The 26534-nt window shown below is 48.5% G+C and overlaps 1 protein-coding gene across 1 annotated transcript; it reads right to left on the bottom strand.

The window, feature by feature from the left end:
- On the bottom strand, positions 1 to 23735 carry LOC129328756 (zinc finger protein 420-like). The gene is made up of 6 exons (XM_054978034.1): positions 23466 to 23735; positions 21725 to 21802; positions 21139 to 21265; positions 20459 to 20596; positions 14597 to 16595; positions 1 to 2171 (listed from the first exon to the last, which is right to left on the bottom strand). Exons 2-6 carry the CDS (start codon positions 21785 to 21787, stop codon positions 1112 to 1114), a joined length of 3387 nt encoding a protein of 1128 aa, XP_054834009.1. The 5' UTR covers positions 21788 to 21802; positions 23466 to 23735; the 3' UTR covers positions 1 to 1111.
- Positions 23736 to 26534: the final 2799 nt, after the last annotated feature.

Genomic DNA, 26534 nt, shown 5'->3' on the forward strand with positions numbered 1-26534 from the left:
CGTGCCATGCAGGGTTTGTTAGACAAAATGAGGGCTGTCTGGTGTGGCGGTCAACTGGGCCATCCTGTCTCCCCTTCTGAGGGTTGCAGTGGCAGAACATCAGCCTGGCTTTAGTCTTTCCCCATGTGGCCATCAAACCAGTGACCTTTGGTACAATTCAAATGTTTTTTCAGTGAGCCACCCATTTCTTTGTCCTGGCCTCATATTGCTGGGGTGATGAATGCCTATGGCCCAACACTTTTCCTCCTTTGCATGGGCTTGGCTGGCCAGGTAGTAAGGGTGCCAGTCTTGGTGTGGTGACCATGAGTTTGAGCCTGGACTCTGCCTTATGCTGCCAGTCAAGCTGCTGCCCGGAGACTGGGTGGCCTTTTTGTCTTTGGGCTGCCATTCCTGCCCCCCAGTGGCCTAGACCCACATATCACACTTGACACATGTGTGCTCTTTCCCTGGTGGATGGTGTGTGAGGAGATATTAAAGACTTTGTTGGGATGCTGTCATATAGCATCCCCCCCCCCATAACCCTGATAGGTAGAGGCAAAATCGGAAGTGTTGTGAGTAGGAAACTCCCAGCTTTAGTTTGAGACATTCATGGAGATTTGGGGTGATTCTTGGAAAGGCAAGAGTTTTGGAAGAAACACAACAAGATGGTGATGCCATAGGGTCCACTTTATGAAGCTGTCATTTCCTCCAGGGGAAGTGGTCTCTATGGCCGGGAGATCAGGTATACTTCTGCGAGAACTGCAGGTCCCACCTGGAGGTTGGCAACCCTGCATGATTCATCTGTGGGGGTGTACTGAAGAGTATTGGCTCCTCCGAGAGACTTCACACTCCTCTTTTGGGGCTTTGCAGTGACTGTGCCTTCCCTGACTGTCCTCTGTAGATTCAGTGGGGAGGAGGTGGGGGTGGGTGGAAGGGCTGTGGCTGCACCGGAAAGCACTGGTTGGCGCTGCTTGTTTCTGCCACTTAGAGGGATGTCATTGGGCACTGCTTGGGGACTGGTGAGCGTCACCACAGATGCTGTGTACTCCCTATGAATCCTGGGCCTCACAGAGTGACAATTTTTTTTTCTCCACCACTGCAGAATATTCATAGGGATCCAATCTGAGCATTTCTATGCTCTCTTCCCTTTGTGAATTCTTTGATGGGATTTAAGGTTTCCAATCTGCCTGAAGCTGTTTCCACACTCTGGGCATTTATAGGGTTTCTCCCCTTTGTGAATTCTTTGATGGACAGTAAGGTTTCCACTCTGCCTGAATCTTTTCCCACACTCCAGACATTTATATGGTTTTTCCTCTGTGTGAATTCTTTGATGAACAGTAAGATCTCCACTCTGCCTGAATCTTTTCCCACAATCCAGACATTTATATGGTTTCTCCTCTGTGTGAACTCTTTGATGGATAGTAAGTTTTCCACTTTCCCTGAAGGCTTTTTCACACAGCAGGCACTTATATGGTTTCTCTCCTGTGTGAACTCTTTGGTGGACAGTAAGTTTTCCACTTTCCTTGAAGCTTTTTCCACACTGCAGGCACTTATATGGTTTCTCCCCTGTATGAATTCTTTGATGAACAGTAAGATCTCTACTTTGCCGGAATCTTTTCCCACACTCCAGACATTTATATGGTTTTTCTGTGTGAATTTGTTGATGGACAGCAAGTTTTCCACTTTCCTTGAAGCTTTTTCCACACTGTAGGCACTTATATGGTTTCTCCTCTGTGTGAGTTCTTTGATGGGACTTCAGTTTTCGACACTCACCAAAACTTTTTCCACACTTAAGACATTCATATGGCTTCTCCCCTGTGTGAATTCTTTGATGGACAGGAAGAGCTCCACTGTTACTGAAACTTTTTCCACACTCTGGGCATTTATATGGTTTCTCCCCTGTATGAATTCTTTGATGGACAGTAAGATCTCCACTCTGTCTGAATCTTTTCCCACACTCTAGACATTTATATGGTTTCTCCCCTGTGTGAATTCTTTGATGGACAGTACGTTTTCCACTTTCTTTGAAGCTTTTTCCACAATGCAGGCATTTATATGGTTTCTCCCCTGTGTGAACTCTTTGATGAACAGTAAGTTCTCCACTCTGCCTGAATCTTTTCCCACACTCCAGACATTTATACGGTTTCTCCCCTGAGTGAATTCTTTGATGGGAAATTAGGCTTCCACTGCGACTGAACATTTTCCCACACTCCCCACAATTATATATTTTCTTCCTGTTATAGGTGCTCTGTTGAATAGTAATACCTGATTTTTCAGGAACATTTTCCTCTCTAAAAGTGTGCTCTTTCCTATTATCTTTGCACATTTGTTTTTGCTGAGAATTGTTATCCTGTAAGTGACTAGAATTATTACTTTTATTGGGTGGGGTTTCCCCCTCTTCCTCTCTCTGTTCATCATGTTCAACATAGTCCTTCAAATGGGGAAATGTATCCTCTTCCGCCATCAAGGGATGCTCTTTTGTTTCATTTGCCATCTCCCACACTCCTCCTGAAAGAAAGAGAAGGGCACACTTTAAGAGAGGGACAATGTTTCATGTTTCAATATACACGGGAGTGGGTCTGGACAAAGGTGACTTGCCTGAAGGTAATCTAATGTGAACAAGAAACTTGAAATATTCAGTTATTTCTGTCTGCCTCTTCAGCGTCACAGGGTGGGTTTTAGATCTAGGGAAAGAGGCATATATTTTCTTCATTTTGATTTTTAATCTGCTCAGAAGTCTGGTGGGTGGCCCACCCATATCAGCAATACTAGGCCCAAGTTTGGAGGGCAACACAGCCTGACGGGTGCCCTTCTAGCACTGGGACCTTTGGATATGCCCTAGCGCCTCCTAGTGGATGGATTCCCTGAGTTGTCTGATTCTGTTACCAAGAACTTAGTTGCTAGCTAACAAGAGTACAGTTCTAATTCTAGCCTCATTCGGTTAACAGAAAGTAAACCTGAATTGTGAAAGAGAAAGAGGGCAAACACTGGGGGAGAGTTTGATTCCTTGTTGTGGTCTAGTACCCAGGGAGAGAAAGTACTTGGGCTTTGTCATGTAAGCAATGGAGAAATCTTCAGCATTTTCTGTCCTGGGACTTGCGGGGAGGAGGCACTCTGGCTTTAAGGAGGAAAAGCAGCCTTCTCAGGGCAGCCATGCTTTGAGAAAGGAGTCAGAATTGGTAGAAAAATGAGAAGGGGATGCATAAGGAACGAGGGGGGGGGGTCCCGCCTTTCAAAAGGAGAGGACAAGTCTTGGCAGAAGCGATCTGATGGGGTAGAAGGTAGTTTCCACTTTCATATGTTCAAAATCGACAGATAAGCATTTCAGGATCTGCATATTATCTCATCTCTTTAGAGGAGAAGCAACTGTGAGGATAAACAGTGTCACAGAAATAAACCCACCTTTGGAAGGAGCAGCAGCCCCCACACTGTCCCATGATAGACCACAGCTGCTGCCTGCCAATCCCTCCTCTTCATCAGAGGTCAGGGGAAGCAGCTCTTCCTCCTCTTCCAACAAGCATACCAGGTCAGGTTTGGCAATTTGTGGAGCTTTTAATCATGGGGTGGGGGCAAAAAACGAAAAGAGAACTATGATTCTTCTGATGTATGTCAGTGCAGCAATTCCAACCCAGGTTATCCCTCCAGAATACACGGCAGGAAAGCAACAGGGTGGGGTGGAGTACAGTACGGGGTAAAGAATTGTCCATATGGCACTGGAAGTTCTGTGCCTTCTTCTTGCCCAACTGAGAGGGAAAGGAAGCTGAGAAGTAAAGTTGCAGAGAAGCCTCCACAGCAGCATCTCAGCCCAGGGAAGGGAAGGCCCAGACTGGAGGGAAGCCTCTGCTTTGACCCTCCCACCTTCTCCAGGCCAAGCATCCTTTGGCACCTCCTCTCATCTGTCCAGTGACAGGACTGCCAGGCAGGGGCTCCCTCACTGCAAGGAGAGTCCAGAACCCCTCCTACAACAGGCCCAGGCCCATGAAGGGTGGCAGAGATGAGCCACGGGGCCTAAGGCATTCTTCATTCCTTACAGCCACTCCTCACAGCAAGAAGGAGACAGCCCAGGAGAAAAGGGATCCTCACCCAGAGCGGCCACGTTCCCAAAATTCTCCAGCATGACTTCCTTGTAGAGAGCTCTCTGGGCTGGGCTCAGCAGGCTCCACTCCCCTTGGGTGAAATATACAGCCACCTCTTCAAAGGACACCGAATCCTGGAAGAAGAAGGGAGTATTTCTTTACATCACTGGAAAGGTGATCCAGGGCCGGGAAAGTGAAAAGCAGAGATAGGAAATTAATACTTGAAGACCAGCACAAAGAAAAGAAGATGAAAGGAGAGCCCCATGGGGACATCTGGCTCCCTCCTCTGGCTGTCCATGGGGGATCTTGGAGCCAGAAGGGCTGCCCCATGGCATGGGAAAACTGCTTTGTGGGGAAGAGGCTGGAGATGTCCATATGGTAATAAACGAAATCATATTTTCTTAGAATGTGGTCCAGTATTGTTTCATAGCCCCTGCTTGAGTTTCTTTGCACATGCCATCCTAGACAGGGGGTGACAATTTTCCTGCCTATGCAGTGGGCAGCCCCAACCTCTTCCAGCACCAGGGAGCCCCATCCCCTCAGCCTCACAACAGAGAAGGAAGCATCCCTGCAGCCCCCCTGCCCATCTTTGCAGTACTCCCCTCTGTACCTGAGCTGGCTGCATGGTGGCACTTCTCCCTTCACCACATGAATGAGGGGGGAATGAAGGTATCAACAGTGTCTTTTCGATGCAGTCTGGGAGGAAAAGAAAGAAAGAGGGTGGGAAACCCTTTTTGCTACACACATTTTTTCTATGTGAGTCCCTTGAGTGAACCTTACTCTGGATTAGCTTTGGGGCACAGCTTGAGAGACTGCATTTGATCTAGGATGGCCCCAAATCTCTCCCCCCCTCCTGCTTAGACACTCTTTTGAAAGGTGGACCCCCCCTTCCTTATCCATCCATCTCATTCTTTAAAAGCTTCTTCCCAGTCTCTTCCCAGTCCATTCCAAGCCTGACCCTGCACATGCCCAACAGAGTAGAAAAACAGCCCCCGAACTACAGGAGATGGGCCAGAACAAGAGTGAATGAGCAAATGTGTTGTGCGGTGTGTGGATACAAACTACTTCTCCCCATCAAGTATCACATGTGTGTGAGTCCTCCATTGCTGTTGCTGTGCAGATAAAATCCAAGGGCAATGGGGCTTCCATATAGCAGTTTCTCTCACGTTTTACCTGCCCCAGACTCTTAGCAGAGGCCACCCCACCCCCACAACAATTTGGGCTTTTTAAATTGGTCTGTAAAGAAAGAACTGAATATTGTTTTAAGAATATCACCAGAGAGAGACATTGCTATCACAAAACAACAATATTTAACCGCTGATGAAAAACTCGAAAGACTCTCCAGTCCCAGCTTCCCAGGCTAAGAGAAGGAGAAATGGCTGTCGTTTGAGCAGGACCAGGGGAACGTGAAGTGGCAGCCGCCCAGGCTTGGTTGCGAACTTCAACTTGGCAGCAAAGCAGGTGTGGGAAAGATCAGAGAAAAGCTGTGGAAACTCTGGGATGTCCCCTGATGCTCCGTGACGGGCTTGGGAAGCAGGGCGGAATAAATCATTCTTCAAAAGCATTAAATTTGGCAAATAATCCATGCGGGAAAAGGCCTAACACGTTAATCTACTTCAGTTTTCCAAAAAGAAAAGGGACCAGTGTTAACAATGAGGAGGAAGCTTTTCTTGGGATATCTCCCTTCCTACTCCTTGGGCTCTTGTGTGGGGTTTCCGAGAGTCAAGAGCCACAGCTTCTGTCCCACACTCAACACTGCCCTTCTCAGCTCCCTCGGTCAGTTCTTCAGCACCTCTCCTGCAAAGGCCCCCACATCTTTCCCCTCAGCCTCCCCAGTCCTTTCCCCTTCCTCCAGCTGCGCCCTGCTTCTTCCCCCAACCCAAATCTCCCCCTCGCTCCCACCACTTTCCTCCCTCCTTCTCCTCCTCCTGTTGTACTTAAGCCCCATCCAGCCTCTAAAGGAGCTGGGTTCAGATCCTGCCCTTAAGCGAACTGCACGGCCATTGGTGGCTCTGCAGAATGGGGCTCTCTCTGTTGCGGCAGGGTGCGAATAGGGGCAGAGGACTGGCTCTCCCGCAAACGCGCTTGGTTTCTTGCTCCCCCCTTCCTTTCCCTCTACCTTGGGTCATGCATTGCAGCTCGCCTCCTCCCCACTCTTCCCCACCCCCCCACATCTCCCCCTCCAAAATCCCAGGAGACTCAACGGCGGGAATGGCTTTCTCCCATCCATCCCTCCCCTCTGTTGTCTCTCCAAGCGCCAGGTTTGGATTCTGCACCTCGACCCCTTGCAGGGCTTCCTGGCTCTTCGATGCAGGAGGGAGTGGGTATTTCTCCACTCCCCCACCGAAGCTTCTCTCGGCTTTGGGCCTTGCATAGCAGCCCCTCCCCATGCTTTGCCCCTCCCAACCCCCTTCGAGCTCACCAGATCCCAGGCCAAGCCATTCCAGAAGCACCCCGGAGCCTTGCACAGAGGGGAGGGGGACAAGAAAGGGCTTTCCCACAGTCTGCCGCCCCCCCCCACTCTGCCTCTCTAGGACTGCAGCTCTCTCTCTCGTTAACCCTGCAAGAGCCTTTCAGCGTTTCAAGGGTCCCAGGAGAGACGATGCGAACACAGCATCTGAGGAAAGGGAGGACGGGTGTTCCCCAGTATCAAATGATATGCTGCCCCAAAATAAGGGGTCAGCCTATATTGCTGTTTCAATGGGATACTCTCCTCCCACTCTGTGGGTTGTAATTCTGCGGCCAGAGCAACTCCCAGGGGCAGTCAATCCAGTCGGTGTGAGGGTGCTGTCAACCCTAGACCGTTCCACACTTTCAACTTTCATCACATCTTTTCTGTACTTCCTTGTGTTTCAATGGAGACCATGTAAGCCAGTGGGCCTCTGCTTCAGGGCCTGGGGATCAGGGGCTGCTTACTGCAAGTGGGAAGAAGATTTGGGGCAAAGCCTCCCCGCCCCCCATAAACCTGGCAGCCAAGAACAGTCAAAGGACCCTGGTACTACAAACCAGAATGACATCAGATTTTGTTTTATTTATTTATTTACATTAATCAATTGTACTCCACCTTTCTCACTGAGACGCAAGACAGATTACACCGAGCAGTTCAATATGATCAACAGCTGAGACATTCAGTAAACAATACAACAGGGTATAGATTGCAGATATTTGAAAGCAAGCAGATAAGCAGTTTGACATGATGCGATGTATGTCATGGAAAGGAACGCACTTACAGTAACAGTACACAGTATTGTAGTCTAGAGTCCCCATACCTTTCTTGCAGGACTAGCAACAAGGCCTACTGTAGGATTTATATAACGGGCAGAGTGGGAGGGTCAGGCATTGCCCCCTCTCCTCCATGCCCTGAATTGGGCAGTTGCGGGGCCAGGAGAACTAGAGGGGGTGCAACAGCAGCTGTTCAGCCACCCTGGGCTTTCCTTACACTGGCAGCAGCCTGCTCAGGACCTCCTCAGCAAGCTGTGTTGCTGAGGACTTGCCTTTTATCCCCATGGAGGGGCGTGCGAGTGCACCTGTGCAGGGATAAAAGGTGAGTCGTTGCCAATACAGCTAGCCTTTTATATAACAATAGATGGCTCAAGAACGGCGCCCTGAGCATCTAGATCCAGAGGAGTTAGCCGTGTTAGTCTGTAGTAGCAAAATCAAAAAGAGTCCAGTAGCACCTTTAGTCTTAAAGGTTAGTCTTAAAGGTTAGTCTTAAAGGTGCTTCTGAGCATCTAGGTACTTCAACTCCAGGGGTTTACTTGAGAAAGACTCTTTCTCACCAATTCCTCTTTGGGGCTACCTGGCAAAATACATCTTTATTGGTCCAGATTTGTTGTAGACAAGCGGTAAATTCATGATAGCTGTTGCATCCTTGCTTGAGGGGAAAAGGTCCGAAGAAAGGGAGGAAGAGGACCATACACTTTTAACACCTTCACAGGAAGCCTACAATAAACTTCTATATTGGAGGGGGGACTACAATTCCCATGAGTACCAATTGTTAAAGGGACAGCACATAGTTCTGACTACACAGATACTGAGGCTTTCTAAGCTGTGGTTACAGTACACTCCCCACCTGGGATCCTATGGATTCCATCCCAACATGCAAGCTAGTGGAGTATCCTAACAATTCTAAGCATATACGTCATGCTACACTATTCTCAAAACTAGGCAAATAAGGGCTAAATATAGCATATAGCAACAAATGGCATGCAAAGCTTGAGCTTCAGTCTTCAAGATCAGTCTTCTGAACAAGCAGGACCACTTTGGTGACTGGTCTGGTGAAAATCTTCGGGCTGTCGTGTCTGGCTACACGAACATCAATCTTGCGGACCAACCCGTCCGCGCTGGGTAGAACTCGATCTATAAGTCCCATGGGCCACGAGTTCCTAGGAGCATCCTTGTCTTTCAGGAAGACGACATCACCTTCTCGTAGGTTGGGCTCAGACTTCTCCAACTTGCGTCGGCATTGTAGAGTTGGGAGGTACTCTTGTTTCCATCGCTTCCAAAAGGTGTTAGCGAGGAGTTGAACTTGCCTCCATTGCTGCTTGAACATATCCTTAGAGATGAAGTCTCCTTGAGGCCAGGTGCCTGTCTTCTGTGTCAGCAAGGTGGCTGGTGTTAAGATGATAGGGTTCTCAGGATCAGAGGATATTGGAACTAAAGGTCTGGCATTGATGATAGCGGACACCTCTGCCAGGAGGGTAGCCAAGATCTCATGAGTGAGAGAAGGTTTGCCTGCTAGCATAGAGTCCAATATCCTGCGCGCAATGCCGATCATGCGTTCCCACACTCCTCCCATATAAGAGGCGTGGGGTGGATTGAAGATCCATTTGCAATTCTGGTCACTCAGGTAGCTGCTGAGGGTTGGATCAAGATCTGTGCTTCCATTGATTCCCAGCTCCTTGCAGGTGCCAACGAAGTTCATGCCACGGTCAGACCTCAGTAGCTTGACAGGTCCCCGTATGGCGAGGAATCTTCTGAGGGCATTTATGAAGCTGGAGGCATCCATGGATTCAATCACTTCAATATGTACCACTCGGATGCTCAGACATGTGAATAGCACTGCCCATCTCTTGCTGTTGGCTTGTCCTCCCCTGGTCTTGCATGTCACTACATTCCAGGGGCCAAATACATCAACATTAGTGAAAGGGGGCTCAATGCTGAGTCGATCTGGTGGCAGGTCGGCCATTTTCTGCTGCTGATGTGGACCTTTGAGCTTCCGGCATTGTATGCAGGTCTGTAGGACTGCAGCGATGCATCTTTTCGCTCCCACAATCCATAGGCCCGCTGCTCTGATGGCTCCTTCTGTGAAGTGACGTCCTTGATGATGAACCCAAGAGGACAGTCACATGATGTCGAGCTGGAAGGATGATAGGGTTCGCTACTTTTGAGCCTACATCAGCTGCCTTCAGACGCCCTCCTACCCGAAGTAAGCCTTCATCATCAAGGTAGGGGTTCAGCTTAAGTAGCGGACTGTTCTTGGGTATAGGCAACCCTTTCTTGGTGTTTTCGAGTTCTTGTACATAGAACTCGTGTTGTACTCTCTGGAAAATCAGGAACTCCGCCCTGCATCGTACTTCTGACGAGGATGGCTCTGTATTCCGGTGGCAAGAAAAGTGGATGAGGCGTGCCATCCCTAGAACAAGTGGCATCCATTTGGAGAATCGTTCGAATCTCTTTGCTTCTAGATGGCGGTCGGTCTCGATTCCCACTTTCATGCAGGTGACTTGAGGCCAAACTTTGTTGTCCTGGTCTGGGTCTAGGAGCTCGTAGTGTTCCTCCTCGTGCTGTACTGGATTGACCGAATGCAGGAGGAAGTCAGCCAGCTGTGAGGCAGGGATGGACTGTGTTGCATGGTCTGCCGGATTCTGATTCGTAGGGACATGTCGCCACTGGTTAGGGCATGTGGATCATCGAATACGCTCTACTCGGTTGCTGACATACACATAGAACCAATGACTTTGATTGTGTATGTATCCGAGTACTACTTTGCTGTCTGTGTAAAAGGTGGTGGCATCAAAGGTAAGGTCCATCTCTCTCTCTCTATTATCTCTGCAAGCTCCACAGCAAGCACAGCACCGCATAGTTCCAGACGTGGGATGGTGTGTCCCTGTAGTGGGGCTAACTTAGCTTTCCCCAGGATGAAGCCCACGTGGACTTGGTTCTCCCCGCCAACGACCTGCAGATATGCTACGGCTGCAATCGCTTTCGTTGATGCGTCTGAGAAGACGTGTAGCTCTCTGCGGGAGGCGGCAGCAGGCGAGACTGGTACGTAGGTGCGTGGGATCTGGATGGCTTGCAGGCAGTTGAGCAAACCTCTCCAGGCCTCCCATTCCTTTCTTTGGTCAGGGGGAAGAGGCTCATCCCAGTCTTGGGTGCCTAAGGAGAGAGTGCGTAGGAGATGTTTTCCTTGGATGGTCACTGGTGTAGCAAACCCCAAGGGATCAAACAAGCTGTTCACTGCTGACAGGACTCCTCGTCGTGTGAACTGTTTCTCTTGGGCTGGTGCTCGGAAGATGAAGGTGTCCTTCTTCAGGTCCTCAGTCCAAGGCTGCGTTGGAGGAGGGGAGTGTCACCACCCAAGTCTAGGTCCTGTAGTCCTTTGGCATGGTCTTCTGGAGCAAATGCTTCCAACACCTTCATGCTGTTGGATGAAATTTTGTGCAGCCTAAGATTAGCTGCAGCCAGCATTTGTTGTGTTCTCTTTAGCAGGTCCACAGCTTCTTCCGGAGTGGGTAAGGACTTCAGTCCATCGTCCACATAGAAGTCCCGTTCCACACATTGCCTTGCGTCCAGGCCGTACTTCCCTTCTCCTATGCGTGCAGTTTGATGCAACCCATAGTTGGCAATTGCTGGGGATGGTCCATTGCCGAATACGTGGACTCACATGCGATACTCGGTAATCTTCTGGCTATGCAGTTAATCACTGAACCATAAGAAGCATAGGTAGTTGCGGTGACCATCTCTGACGAGGAAGGAATAGAACATCTGCTGGATGTCCGCCATGATGGCTACGGCTTCCTTCCTAAAGCGGATGAGTACACCAAGTAGGCTGTTGGTCAGGTCCGGTCTAGTTAGGAGGGCTTTGTTCAACAAGAATCCTTGAAATTGGGCACTGGAATCAAAGACCACTCTGATCTGGCCGGGCTTTTGGGGATGGTATACCCCGAAGAATGGCAGGTACCAGCATTCCTCTCCCTCTCGCAGTGGAGGTGCAAGTTCTGCATGCTTATTTTGCAGCATCTTGTCCATAAATTCCACAAAGTGGGCCTTCATCTCAGGCTTCCTTGCCAGGGTTCTGTGCAAGGTGTTGAGTCGAGATAGGGCTTGTTCACAGTTGTTGGGCAATCGCTGTCTAGGTGTGTGGAAAGAGAGTGGAGCAATCCAACTTCCAGAGTCGTCTTGCTGAAGTTCCTTTTCCATTAGTTGTAGGAATTGCTTGTCTTCCATAGATGGGGCGAGCATGTTATCATCTTTGGTTTTTCGGAACACTGTAGTTCCAAGGCCATAGTCCTCTTCCGTTAGTGTGAAGTGTTCTGGACATGGCTTCAAGTGTGAGGCTCGTCCGTTATCCATAATGGTTGTGGCGAAGACGCTCATCTGGTTTGGCATCTGTAAGCGATCTACACACATGTTCCCCACTATGACCCATCCTAGGTCATACCTCTGGGCATGTGGGGTGCCAGGAGGTCTAACAATCACCTTGTGGCAAACTAGCATATCGGTAGCATCTATCCCTAGCAGAAGCAAGATCTGTGCATCTGGATCCAGGGCAGGAAGGTGATCTGCAATTGATTGTAGGTGAGGATGATGGAGCACTATGTCTGGTGTTGGAATCTGGTCGCGATCATCTGGTATGGCATCACATTCCAACAGTGGAGGTAGAGAGAACTGGATACTGCCATCGAGAGATTCAATTTGGAACCCGGCGGCTCTCCTCCCCGCCGTGCGCTGGACCCCAGCACACGTTTTGAGGGTGTATGGCAGTTCATCCCCTGATATGTTGAAGAGCTCAAAGAATATTGGGTCAACCAGGGACCGGGTACTGTGGCTATCTAGGATGACGTACATCTTGATGGCCTGTTCAGGTTGGCCAGCAGGAAAGACTTTGTCGAGACATATCTGATGGCAGGACCGGTTGTTGCTCCCAACACCGCACACTTGATTGCAGTGGGCCAAAACAGTCTTCTCCCCTTGGGAGGCAGGGTCGTCAGGCACAACTGGCTGTGTTGGCGTGGCATCCGTGTGCATGGCAGTCAAATGTGTGTCACTGCTGCACTCGTAGCACTTGATGTCAGCCTTGCAAAAGGTCGATGCAATGGGTGTAACTGGATTCCAGTCTGGAAGAGCAAGAGCCAGAGGAGTGAGCTGAGGCTCTGTAGATGCGACTGGGATGCCAGGAGCCAGTGGCTGAGGTGCTGCTGGTGAGGCTGGAGTGGCAGGAACCGGTGGAGTACCCAGGGGCTCTGCAGGTGGAGCCGAAATCCAGATAGCTGAGGAAGGCACAGGATGAGTCAACTCTTCTGGTTTGAGTTCTTTCAACAGAATTTTCTGGGTGAAAGGTTTAGAGAGTCAAGGCTCGATTTGTAATCAAGCAACACCCAAGCAATTCAGAAAACCTGGTAACTTTTCCCATCTGGTACTGAAAGGGTTCATCAAGCACCATTCACACCTATATTCCACCTCATACAGACCCATTAAGCCCCTCTGGAGCCATACAGACCCATTAAGCCCATTATCCACCTCTGGAGGTAGCCATTGAGTCATTGTTTCTGAGGCAAAGACATCAGCTTGCCCCAGGGAGCATTTTGCTCTATATCTGGGCTCCTCAGCCACCAGTGTGTGGGTGTGTGTTCTGGATCCGTCCACACGCCCCTGAATCCCTTTGAGCCTCTTCACCGTGAACCACTAGTCATTTTGTTGCCTCTGCAGACCCCTATCTTCAAGACTGGTGGCTATCGCCTTCCTCCCAGATTTTCTGAGTTAGCAGTGTGGTTTTCTATATGTTTGCCTTTTCAATTTAATAAAAAAATTCCGGTTGAACAACTGCCAGATTTACTTGAGAGTTCTCTAAGGGAATAATCCCCATAAACATAGATGGATGGTTTGACACTGAGAGATCTGTGTCTTTCAGTGCTACACCTCTGAAGATGCCAGTCACAGCTGCTGGCGAAACGTCAGGAACTACAATGCCAAGACCACGGCAATACAGCCCGGAAAACCCACAACAACCATAGATGGAGAATCCCACTTATCCCCTCTCGCTTCTTCCATTTAAAGCTAATTTTCCTAATTAATTAGGAGATTGCATATTTGGATAACAGAGGAGGTGTGTGGAAGGGAGGCTTGGAGAAGGGCACGGAAAGTTCACTGAGTGTGCCATACAGGGTTTGTGAAGGAGCATGTCAGACAAAATGAGGGCTGTCAGGTGCAGCTATCAGCTGAGCCATCCCATCTCCCCTTTTGGGGGTTGCAGGGGCAGAACATCAGCTGCCCATGGCTGGCCTAGTGGCCATCAAACCAGTGACCTTTGGTGCAATCCAAGTGTTTTGGCACTGGGCCACCCTTCTTTGGCCTGGCCCCATATTGCTGGAGTGATGAATACCTATGCCCCAACAGTGTTCCTTCTTTGCATGTGCTCGGCTGATCAGCTGATAAGGGCGCCAGTCTTGGGTGTGGTGACTGAGGGTTTGAGCCTGGACTCTGCCTTATGCTGCTAGTGGAGTTGCCAGGAGAATGGGTGGCTGTTCTTTCTTTGGGCGCCATTCCTGATCCCCAGTGGCTTGGACCCATATATCACACTTGACTCAGAGGAGCCATTTCCTGGTGGATGATGGGGTGGGGGGTGTTAAAGAATTTGTTGGGGAAGATGTCATATAACCCCCCTGATTTCTACCATAACCCTGCTTGGTAGAAGCAAAGACAGCAAGAGGCTGTGAGTCAGACCCTCATCGAGTGTTGCCAGCTTTACTTTTGGACATACATGGAGATTTAGTGGTTCTTAGAGAGGACTGTTTTAGGAGGAGAAGAAACACAACAAGGTTGCGATGCTATGGAGTCCACTTTCTGAAGCTGCCATTTCCTCCAGGAAAGTGGTGTACATGGGCTGGAGATCAGGGGTAATTCTGGGAGAACTGCAAGCCCCACCTGGAGGTTGGCAGCCGTACAGGACTCATCGTGGGGATGCACTGGAGTGCTTTGTCTCCTGACATGTTCATTTGGGATTTTGCAGTTGCTGAGTCTTCCCTGCCTGTCCTCTACAGCTTCAGTGGGACAGGGGTGGGACAAGGGCCGTGGCTGCATAGGCAGGAACTGTTTGGCTCTGCTTGCTTCTGCCACTCAGAGGGATGTCATTGGGCACTGCTCTAGGACTGGTGAGAGTTGCCAGAGATGCTGGTGTATTCCCTATGAATTCTGGGCCTCACGGAGTGGCAAGTGTTTTTTCTCCATCACTCCAGAATGTCCATAGGGATCCAATCTGAGATTTCTATGTTTTTTTCCCTTTGTGAATTCTTTGATGGGACTTAAGGTTTCCAGTCTGCCTGAAGCTCTTTCCACATTCCAGGCATTTATAGGGTTTTTCTCCTGTGTGACCTCTTTGATGGACAGTAAGATGTCCACTCTGCCTGAATCTTTTCCCACATTCCAAACATTTATATGGTTTCTCCTCTGTGTGAAGTCTTTGATGGACAGTACGTTTTCCATTGCTCTTGAAGCTTTTTCCACACTGCAGGCACTGATATGGTTTCTCCCCTGAGTGAACACTTTGGTGGACAGTAAGTTTTCCACTTTCCTTGAAGTTTTTTCCACACTGCAGGCACTCATATGGTTTCTCCCCTGTGTGAACTCTTTGATGGACAGTAAGTTTTCCACTTTCCTTGAAGCTTTTTCCACATTGAAGGCATTTATAAGGTTTCTCCCCTGTGTGAATTCTTTGATGGACAGTAAGATTTCCACTCTGCCTGAATCTTTTTCCGCATTCCAAACATTTATATGGTTTCTCTTCTGTGTGAATTCTTTGATGGACATTAAGCTCTCCACTGTGCCTGAATCTTTTCCCACACTCCAGACATTTATAGGGTTTCTCCCCTGTGTGAATTCTTTGATGGACAGTAAGCTTTCCACTGTGCCAGAATCTTTTCCCACACTCCAGACATTTATAGGGTTTCTCCCCTGTGTGAATTCTTTGATGGACAGTAAGATTTCCACTCTGCCTGAATCTTTTTCCACAGTCCAAACATTTATATGGTTTCTCCTCTATGTGAACTCTTTGATGGACAGTAAGATGTCCACTCTGCCTGAATCTTTTTCCGCATTCCAAACATTTATATGGTTTCTCTTCTGTGTGAATTCTGTGATGGACATTAAGCTCTCCACTGTGCCTGAATCTTTTCCCACACGCCAGACATTTATAGGGTTTCTCCCCTGTGTGAATTCTTTGATGGACAGTAAGTTTTCCGCTTTCCTTGAAGCTTTTTCCACACTGCAGGCACTTATAGGGTTTCTCCCCTGTATGAACTCTTTGATGAACAGTAAGTTTCCCACTTACCTTGAAGCTTTTTCCACACTGAAGACATTTATAGGGTTTCTCCCCTGTGTGAATTCTTTCATGGATGGTAAGATTTCCACTGTGCCTGAATCTTTTCCCACATTCCAAACATTTATATGGTTTCTCCCCTATGTGAACTCTTTGATGGACAGTAAGATTTCCACTCTGCCTGAATCTTTTCCCGCATTCCAAACATTTATATGGTTTCTCCCCTATGTGAACTCTTTGATGGACAGTAAGATTTCCACTCTGCCTAAATCTTTTCCCGCATTCTAAACATTTATATGGTTTCTCCTCTGTGTGTATTCTGTGATGAACATTAAGCTCTCCACTGTGCCTGAATCTTTTCCCACACGTCAGACATTTATAGGGTTTCTCCCCTGTGTGAATTCTTTGATGGACAGTAAGTTTTCCGCTTTCCTTGAAGCTCTTTCCACACTGCAGGCACTTATATGGTTTCTTCCCTGAGTGACCTCTTTGATGAACAGTAAGAGTTGCACTGTGCCTGAATGTTTTCCCACACACCTGACAATTATATGGTTTTTCCCCTGTGTGAATTCTTTGATGGACAGTAAGTGGTCTACAGTGCCTGAACCCTTTCCCACACTCCAGACATTTATATGTTTTCTCCCCTGTGTGAACTCTTAGACAGGAAATAAGGGTTTCACTGTGATTGAACCTTTTCCCACACTCTACAGTTTTATATATTTTTTTCCTGTTATAGGTTTTATGTAGAACATTAGCATCTGATTTTTCTGGAACATTTTCCCCTCTTGCAATGTTCTCATTCCTATTATCTTTGTATATTTTTTGCTGCTTAGAATGCTTATCCTGTGAATGACTAGACGTTGTCCTCTGTTTGGGTGGGTATTTCCCCCCATCCTTCCTCTCTTTATCAGGATGCTCAATGTTGTCTTTCAGATGGAGGTATATATCCTCTTTCTCCACCACTGGCTGCTCTTTTGTTTCATTTGCCATCTCACAGACGCCTCCTGAAAGAAAGAGAAGGGCACACTCTAAGAGAGGGACAATAGCTCGTGTTTTAATACGTATGAGAGAGGGTCTGGACAGAGGTGGCTGCCTGATGGAAAAGAAGGCAATTTATTGTGGACAAGAAACTTCAAATATCCAGTAATTTCTGTCTGCCTCTTTAACAATGCAGAGATGGGATTTAGATGTAGGAAAAGAAGGATGTGTTTTTATCACCTTGTTTTTCCATCTGCTCAGAGGTCCTGATGGGTGGCCATGCACGTTGGCACGGTTGGGCAGAGGTTAGGAGGGCTACAGAGCTGACTGGTGCCCTTCTAACACAGGTGTCTTAGGATAGTCCTTGTGCCACATAGTGCATGGGCTCCCCCGAGTTGTCTGATTCTGGCACCAAGAGTTTGGTTTCTGGCGGACAGAGTGCGGTTCTGATTCTAGCCACATGGAGGTAACAGAAAGTAAACCACAACTGTGAAAGGGAACGAGGGGAAACACTGGGGGACAGTTCGATTCCTGGCTGTGGTCTAGTACCCAGCGAGAGGAAGCTCTCAGGCTGGGTCACATAAGCAATGGAGAAATCTTTGGCATTTTTGCCCAGGGACTTGTGGGAAGGAGGCACTCTGGCTTTAAGGAGGCAGACAGCCCAGGGCAGCCAGGCTTGGAGAAGGCAGTCAGAAGCAACCATCCAGCAGAAGGGAGACTCACCACCAAACGACTGAGTGTGAAACGAGCTGCCAGATAGACAGCAACTGGGTTCATTTTATTTTGAAGAACAATCCTCAAGCTAAGACGTCAAATGTGCTTCTTTCTTTAAACATCACAGAAGTAAAGTGTGAGGAAAGCCGTTGTATTTTTCCATGTTTGGTTTTTGGTGTGCTGAGATGTTGTAGCCTGATGGTGTTCAACTGTTTGTCTTTTGTGTCTCAATTCCATGCTATACTGTCTGTGATAAACAGCCTCCTTTCTGAAATTGGTATCCTTTGATCCTTATGCTTCTAAAAAGCTTGATTCTGGGTCTGCTGCTCTATGCAGAATATCTCTAACAAGGGAGAGTTCAGAAATTTCCCCCTACTTCCCTGTTGCCTGATGTAAAGGAGGAAGGGTTTGTGATACTATTAAAGAAGGGTTTTTTCATGCATGAAGGTTATAGACTTCTTAGAGGCTTATGGAGGCTGCTCTGAGAAACAAGAAAGGAGTTTTTTTCCTGGTAGGGAGCCATGTTGGTCTGCACTAGGATGCCAAGTTTCGATTCCAGTTAAGACCTTAGAGACCAACAACATTTCCAGAGTGTAAGCTTTGAAGAGATATCAGATGAAGGAAGGCCTGACTCTTGAAAACCTATGCTCTGGAAATCCTGTTGGTCTCTAAGGAGCTAATGGACTTGAAGAAATGGGACTGAGTGAGATAAAGGCTGGGAAGAGGTGGTCTCCTTGCTGAGGTCTAGCAACTTAAGCTTAATGCAGGCAGAATAAATCCCTCATTCCCAGAGGCACAACACAGGCCTGCAGGATCATTTTACCACAGCTCCCTCTGCCAGACCTGGAATGACCTCTCCCCTCCTCTCCCCTCCCCTCCTCTCCTCTCCCCTCCTCTCCTCTCCTCTCCTCCCCTCCTCTCCTCTCCCCTCCTCTCCCCTCCTCTCCTCTCCCCTCCCCTCCTCTCCTCTGAAGGACACCCACTATTTGCAAACAGAACCCACATCCTCTCTCCCAGTATGCCCCCCAAAGGCTTTAGCTGCAGCACCCTTTTTTAGCAATCAATCATGGGAAGAATGGGGAAAAAAATAAAACATCAAGTTTACATTCAACAACAGAACCCAACCTGGGAAATGACAGTTCGTTTTCTCTTGGTCTTGATTTGCTGAAAGAGTGGCAGCTGTCAATCTTGCATCAAGAGAGAAGCACTCTTGCCTCCCACCAAGGGCTGCTGTTCACCCAGAATCTGTGCTACATCCGTGTCAGCCCTGGGCCAACCTGCCTGCCCCTCCAACTTGGCCAGCAATGGCTCTGTCCCCCTCCCACCCCTGGGGCATCTGCAGAGTAGTTCCCCCCCACACACACTAAGACCCCTTTCCCACATTTCTTGGGTTAGTAAATTCGCTTCCAGACTGGCGTCTGCAGACAACATGAAATTGAAACGAGTCCAGTAGCACCTTTAAGACTAACCAACTTTATAGTGGCATAAGCTTTCGAGAACCAAGTTCTCTTCGTCAGATGCAACAAGACAACCAAGAGAACTTGGTTCTCGAAAGCTTATGCCACTATAAAGTCGGTTAGTCTCAAAGGAGCTACTGGACTCTTTTCTATTTTGCAACTACAGACCAACACAGCTAACTTCTCTGGATCTGTGAACATGAAATTGGCTGTTCACCGGGAGGGGAAAGTACTGGCTAGGGTGTAAAATACAACGAGGAAGGAAGGATTTGGATTTTGTATTGGCTTACTGGACCTAGATGGCCCAGGCTAGTCAAATCTCGGAAGCTAAGCTGGGCCAGCCCCTGTTAGCATTAGAATGGGAGACCACCAAGGAAGTCCAGGGTGTTTATGCGGAAGCAGGAATGGGCAATGCACTTCTGCAGAACTGGGGAACGTTTGCTAACATTCTATCTTATCTCCACATTTTTTGATAAACAATGTATGTTTTGGTTGCTGTGGGTTTCTCTCAGTGTCACAGAGAGTTCTCCTTGCATCCCTGTGACACTGAGAGATCTCTGTCTTTTGGTGCTACACCTCTGAAGATGCCAGCCACAGCTGCTGGCGAAACATCAGGAACTACAATGCCAAGACCACGGAAATACAGCCCGGAAAACCCACAACAACCATCATTCTCCGGCCATGAAAGCCTTCGACAATACAATGTACGTTTTATATAGATGCGACCCTATACCTTATCTAGAAGTTCTAATTTTAAATCTTTCCCAATTAAAAAAAATTATGGCTGAAAATGCCCTAATCTGGCCTACTTCAGTTCACTCACACCCAGGACTGAAATGTTTAAAAGTTCCATTTCTTGATTTACAATTTTCAGCTTTCCTGCAGTGGTTTGGCTGCAAATCAGCACTCTACTGGTTCGAATCCCAGGACTGCCATGAGCTCAGTAGGTGGCCTTGGGTAAGCCACTCCTCTCAGCCCCAGCTCCCCAGCTGCATTGAGGGGATAATAATAACACTAACTTGTTCACCACTCTGGGTGGGGCACGAATCAGTCTAGATGAGCGGTATATAAGCGCAGTTGTTGTTGTTGTTGTTGTTGTTATGATGTGTTCCTATTATATGTGTCACTCAGCTCTGGATTGCACAAAGCAGGGTTTTTATTTTGCCCTTCTAGCCCTTTATACCTTTGACAGATAGATATTCCCTAACTTTCCAAATTTAAATTTAAATATATCTATATAGCCATGAAAGAAAATTTGGTACTTTCCACTGGTACCCATAAAAATTACCAATCAACACTATTAAAAGCAACATGCTGGACTTTAGATCGGCATTCTCTAGGCACCATATCCTTCAGTGCTGTGCTGCAGATGGGGGGGGGGAAAGTGTTCATAGAGAGAGAAGCCTGGAGTTGCTTTGGGTCATGCCCTACATTAAAGCACATGTTTTGCTTTGCAGGCACAAGATCCCAGGATCAAAGTCTGGCACCTCCAGTTCAAGGGATCTTGGAAGCAAGAGGGCTGGGAGACACCCCTGGCCAGGCAGCCTCTGCCACTGGGAGAGGACAAGATTGGCAGAAGTGATTTGACAGGGTAGAAGGTAGTTTCCTCTTTCATATGTTCAAGATCTACAGGCAGCATTTCAGCATCTGCATATTATCCCATCTCTTTAGAGGAGAAGCAACTGTGAGGATGAACAATGCCACAGAAATACACTCACCTTTGGAAGGCCGCACACAATCCCAAGATAGACCTGAGCAGCTTCCTGCCAATCCCTCCTCTTCATCAGAGGTCAGGGGAAGCAGCTCTTCCTCCCCTTCCAGCCAGCATACGAGGTCAGGTTTGGCAACCTGCGATCCTTTTTATCAGGGGGGAGAAAAACCAAAAGAGAACTATGATTCTTCGGATGTACATCAGTGCAGCAATTCCAACCCAGGTTATCCCTCCAGAATACACTGCAGGAAAGCAACAGGGTGGGATGGAGGACAGCACGGGGTCAAGAATTGTCCATCCTGCACTGGGAATTCTGTACCTACTTCTTGCCCAACTGAGAGGGAAAGGCCAGCTGAGAACTAAATAAAGTGGCAGAGAAACCGGCAAAGTTCCCTCCACAGCAGCATCTCTGCCCCGGGAAGGCAAGGCCCAGACTGGAGGGAAGCCCCTGCTTTAACCCACCTTCTCCAGGCCAAGCATCTTTTGGCACCTCCTCTCATCTGTCCAGTGACAGGACTGCCAGGCAGGGGCTCCTTCTCTGCAAGGAGAGTCCAGAACCCCTTCTACATCAGGGCCAGGCCCATGAAGGGTGGCAGAGATCAGCCACTGGGCCTAAGGCATTCTTCATTCCTTACAGTCACTCCTCACAGCCAGAAAGGGACATTCCAGGAGAAAAGGGATCCTCACCCAGAGAGGCCACGTTTCCAAAATTCTCCAGCATGACTTCCTTGTAGAGAGCTCTCTGGGCTGGGCTCAGCAGGGCCCACTCCCCCTGGGAGAAATACACAGCCACCTCTTCAAAGGACACCCCACCCTGCAAGAAGAAAAAGAAGGGAGCATTCCTTTATATCACTGGAGAGTAATCCATGGGTGAGGGCAGGACATAGGAAATTAATACTGGAAGGCCAGCACAAAGAAAAGGAGATGGGGATATCTGGTTCCCTTTTCCGGCAGTCCACGGGGCATTTTGGGGCCAGAAGGGCTGCCCTCGTGGCATGGGAAAACTGTTTCTGAGGAAGAGGCTGAACACATCGTATTTCATAGGAAATTTGTGGTCCAGAATTGTTTCATAGCCCCTGCTTGAGTTTCTTTGCACATGCCATCCTACACAGGGGGTGACCATTTTCCTGCCCATGCAGTGGGCACCCCCAACATCTTCCAGCACCAGATCCAAGGGCAAGGAGCCCGATCCTCTGAGCCTTACAACAGAGAAGGAAGCATCCCTGCAGCCCCCCTGCCCATCTTTCCAGTGCCATTCCCCACCACCACATACCTGAGCTGGCTGCATGGCGGCTCTTCTCCCTTCACCACACGAAGGAGGGAGCAAAGAAGGCATCAACGGTGTATTTCACTGCAGTCCAGGAGGGAAGGAAAGAAAGAACGTGGAAAACCCTTTGTGCTAGCTACATATACACTTTCTGTCTGAGTCCCTTAAGTGAACCTCTCTCTGGACTGGTTTTGGGGCACAGCTCAAGAGACTACATTTAATTTTGGAAGGCCATAAAATCTCTCCACTCACTTAGCCATTCTTTTGAAGCCATTCCTTATTTATCCATTCCCAGCCTGAAGCTATCCACTCCTTCCTCCTGCCTGAGGGAAGCCAAGGCCCTCCGGCCTGCCCCAGAGAAGCAGCAGAATGAGGTGCTGGGAATGAGGTGGCAGAGCCTGAGGTGACGGGACTCTCTGCACAAGCTATCTCTGAAGAGGAAAAGTTTCGGCCCTCTCTGCCTGTGTTGGCAATGAAGGTTTTTTTGTGTGGTAGGGAGATTTTAGAAGAAGGAAAAAGTGTTCCTCCACCTGCAGTCTCCAGGGAAGCAGCCTGGAATCCATGCACGGAAAAAAGACAAGACAAAATGGCCTAAACTAACCCCACCCACTCCACCACTTGCGCCTCTGCCAGCTCTTCCTCCTGGATTTCTGGACCAGGTCTGAGACTCAGATTTATACACCTGCCAGGCAAGGACCATGTCTCCTGCCTGCTGACTCCCAGCAGCGGCCACCCCTCCAGACACACACACAACCACTTGGGCTTTTTTAGTTGTTTTATAAAATAAGCCACTGAATATTGTTTTAAGAACCAGATAGAGACATTGTTATAACAAAAGAACAATATTCAACTGCTCGTTAACCCCCCCCCCCAAACCTCCCCTCAGCTTCTCCCCAGGAGAAGGGGAAATTGCTGTCTTTTGAGCAGGACTGGGGGAATGTGAAGTGGCAGCCCCCCAGGCTTGGTTGCAAGCTTGGAAAGATCAGAGAGAAGGCATGGGGAAATGTGGGATTCCCCCAAGTGCTCCATGATGCGCTTGGGGGAAATAAATCACTTCTCAAAAGCATTAAATAGGGCAAATAATCCATGTGGAAAAGGCCTAACAGATCAGCTTCACCTCTGAAGAGGTGCTACACCTCTGAAGATGCCAGCCACAGCTGCTGGCGAAACATCAGGAACTACAATGCCAAGACCACGGCAATACAGCCCGGAAAACCCACAACAACCATCGTTCTCCGGCCGTGAAAGCCTTCGACAATACATAGATCAGCTTCAGTTTTCCAAAGAGAAAACTGCACAGTGTTGACACTGAGGAGGAAGGTTTCCTTGGGATATCTCCCTTTCTACTCCTTGGGCTCTTGTGTGGGGTTTCCGAGAGTCAAGAGCCACAGCTTCTGTCCCACACTCAACACTGCCCTTCTCAGCTCCCTTGGTCAGTTCTTCAGCACCTCTCCTGCAAAGCCCCCCCAATTTCCCCCTCAGCCCAACAATCCTTCCCTCTCTTCTACATATCTTCCCCTCACACACCACTGCGTTCCTCCCTTCTTTTCCTCCTCCTAAAAGTGCCTTTTGAACCTGAAGCCACTGAGCCCCATCCAACCTCTAAAGGTGCTGGGTTCAGGTCCTGCCCTTGAGCCAACTGCATGGCCATTAGGGGCTTTGCAGAATGGGGCTAAGCGGATCTCCCTGGTAGGGCAGGGTGGGAATAGGGGGAGAGGGGTCTCTCTCACACACAGCTTGCGCTTACTTCTGCCTTCCTTTATCTCGGCCTTGGGTCTTGCATCGCAGCCCCCCTCCGAAGCCCCAGGACGCTCCAAAGGCCGCTTCTGGGAAAGGGGCGGTCAGGAAATGACTTTTTCCCATTAAACCCCCGCCCCCTTTTTTTGATTCGCTAAGCGCCGGGTTTGGATTCTGCACCGCAGCCCTGTGCAGGGCTTCGTGGTTCTTAGAAGGAGGGTGGAGAACCGCGGGTGGGGGGGCACTTTCCCTCTCTCTTCTTTGGCCCTTGCAATGCAGCCCCTCCCCATACTTTCTCCCTCCGAAGCCCTTTGGAGCTCACTAGATCTTCTCAGCCAGCAGCAGCCAGGAGTCTTGTGCAGAAGGGAGGGGGACAGGAAATGGCATTCCCACATGCCCCCCCCCCCCCCATGCGCCTCTCTAGGACTGTAGCTCTCTCTCGTTAACCCTGCAAGAGCCTTTCAGCGGTTCGTTCAAGGGTTCCAGAGAGAAAATGCTAACCCAGCATCTGAGGAAAGGGAAGATGGATGTTCCCCAATATCAGCTCCTATGATATCCCACAGCAAAGGCTCAGGACAGGAGACATGGCTGTTTTAAGGGGATACTCTCATCCCACTAAGGGGTGTTGTGATTCTGCCCCCAGAGCACTTATCCCACTCCCAGGGACAGTCAATCCAGTCCGGGGGGGGCGGGGGGGCAGTTGTCAGCCCCGACCCAGAGAGGGTTTCTCTAAACCCATCCCACACTTTCATCGTGTCTTTTCTGTACTTCCATGTGTTTCAGTGCAGACCATGCAAGCCAAATGGCATCCCTGGCTTCCATTTTATCCAATGGGCCTCTGGTTCAGGGCCTGGGGACCAGGGGCTGTGTACGGCAACCAAGAAGAAGACTGGGGGTTAAGCCTCCCCACCGGTGCACCTGGCAGCCAAGAACGTCGCTGTCCCAGTCAAAGGACCCTGGCACTGCAAACCATGACAACATCAGATTTTGTTATATTTATTTACATTATTCGATTGTATTCCACCTTTCTGAGACTCATAGCAGATTACACCATGCAGTCCGACATAATCAACACCTGGGACATTCAGTGAACAATACAACAGGGTAAAGATTGTAGATATTTGAAAGCAAGCAGAAATTTGATATAGAGCACCAATAAGCAATTTGACATAACGTGATAAATGTCATGGAAAGGAACACACAGTAACAGCGCACAGTAGTATTGTCTACAGTCCCTATCCCTTTCTCGAAGGACTAGCAACAAAGCCCACTGTGAGAAAAATACAACTGGCTCAAGAAATGGCAGGACAGTGTAACCCTTGTGAGGTTGATTGGTTTGGCCCAGTGGGGTGGAGTCAGAAGCTGGAGGCAGGCTGCTGAGGAGGATGCTGTTTGCAGGGTAGCTTGATGGATTATGGGCTCTTATCACCTTGAATAAGGTAATCAGATATTGTATGTGAAATATGATTTAAGTGGTGTTTGTGTGTTGTGTGTAGCTGGTATTACTGGTGTGAGACTAGCAAATTTTAGTAGAGACCTTGGATCAATCATGTAATTATGAATTTACACTAGTAAGAGACATAAAATGTATTCTCTATGCATGTCTTAAATAACTAGTCCCCTCAGGGCCTCTGCCTACATACCAAAGAAGAAGGGAGAAGTATAGTCTTCAGAAGATAGATAACTGGACATTCCTGAAACGCAGAGGCAGAGGCAGAGACAAAGGAAGAATTATGAGTCCCCCCCTCCCTTTTGAGAAGAGTGTGTGTGTGCAAAATGTAACAAGTTACAGAACAGAGAGAGATGCTAACATGAAGACAAGGAGGGTAATAAAGATGTCGCGAGACTGAAAAATGGAGAATGGCCAATCTAAAGGTATAAAAGAGATCAGATGTTTATTTTGAATGTGACTTTCGTTTCTCCAAAATGATGTCATAAGCCCTTAAAAATAGCATGTGCTCCTTTGTTCTCTGGTACACTCTGAGCTCACTTGTAGCCTGTACCCTATTTGCAAATATACGTTGTTCTTTACATCAGCCCTTGTCTGCCTCATCTCTTTTGCTCAGCGAATTGGAAGGAGCAAGGGGGAAGGCACTTTTGTGAAACACTGGGGTTGTATTGTTTTTGCAGGGCTATAATTCCCAACCAGAAGCCTGAAGCCTGGCGTACAGCTGCTTCAAATGGATGAGAAAGGACTCATCATCACTTCTTGGATGCCTTTTCAAAGACATTGTTGATTTGGAGTTTTTTTGTATGGTTGTACTTAAGAGTTAATTTTTTTTGTTAAAGTTGTATTTTATTAATTGTTTTAAAAGTTTAAAGGAAAAAAAAGTTATTTCTTAAAATTTTGTGTAAGTTGCTTCCTGAGCCCCAATAGAACCCATGTAAAGAGAAGTGACAACAGCAGTGCCGAGCATTGACCACTCCCCCACGCTCAATCAGGACAGGGAGGGAATCGCAGGGCAGGCATTGCCCCCTCCCCGTGCCCCGAATCGGGCGGCTGTGGGCCCAGCAGCGCTGGGGGTGCTGGCAATAGCTACTCAGTCACCCCTGGGCCTTTCCATCACTGGCCTGCTCTGGCCTCAGCAAGCCATGTTGCCAAGACCTTTTATCCCCATTGAGGGGCATGCAATTGCTCCTGCGTGGGGATAAAAAGTGAGTCATCAGCAATGCAGCTAGCCTTTTATATAGTGGCTCAAGAACGCAGCCCTGAGCATTTGGGTATTTGGACGCCTGGGGTTTACATGAGAAAGACTCTCACCCATTCCTCTTTGAGGCTACCTGGCCAAATTAAGCCTTTTTTATTGTCCATTGTGTAGAGGTGGCTGGCTTAGGTCAGATGTCATTGCCCATAAGTTTCTGGGATCTCTGGGCTTTTCTGAATGGGTAACCACTTTGGAATGTCTAGAGACCCCAGGACAAGTGGGCCAGGGGTAAAGACCCTCCACTGTCGTGGTACTGCAAGGAACTCTGTACATACCCCAAGGAACCTCATACCATCTAGGAAAAGTGTCCTTAGTTGAGGTGGACCAATTTTTTTTCTTTTAAGAGACTGTGTGCACTGTGAGATCATGTTTTT

The sequence above is a fragment of the Eublepharis macularius genome, chromosome 4 (assembly GCF_028583425.1).
Source record: "Eublepharis macularius isolate TG4126 chromosome 4, MPM_Emac_v1.0, whole genome shotgun sequence".
NCBI lineage: Eukaryota > Metazoa > Chordata > Lepidosauria > Squamata > Eublepharidae > Eublepharis > Eublepharis macularius.

What these genes read in the sequence shown, in the direction of transcription:
- LOC129328756 (XM_054978034.1), bottom strand. Translation starts at nt 21,787, where the DNA reads ATGCCTTCTTTGCTCCCTCCTTCGTGTGGTGAAGGGAGAAGAGCCGCC. An exon ending in TTGTGTGCGGCCTTCCAAAG is followed by an intron (nt 16,596 to 20,458) that starts GTGAGTGTATTT and finishes TCTTTCTTTCAG; the next exon opens with GAGGCGTCTGTGAGATGGCA. An exon ending in GAATGTGGAAAGAGCTTCAG is followed by an intron (nt 2,172 to 14,596) that starts GCAGACTGGAAA and finishes GAAAATGTTCAG; the next exon opens with TCGCAGTGGAAGCCTAATTT.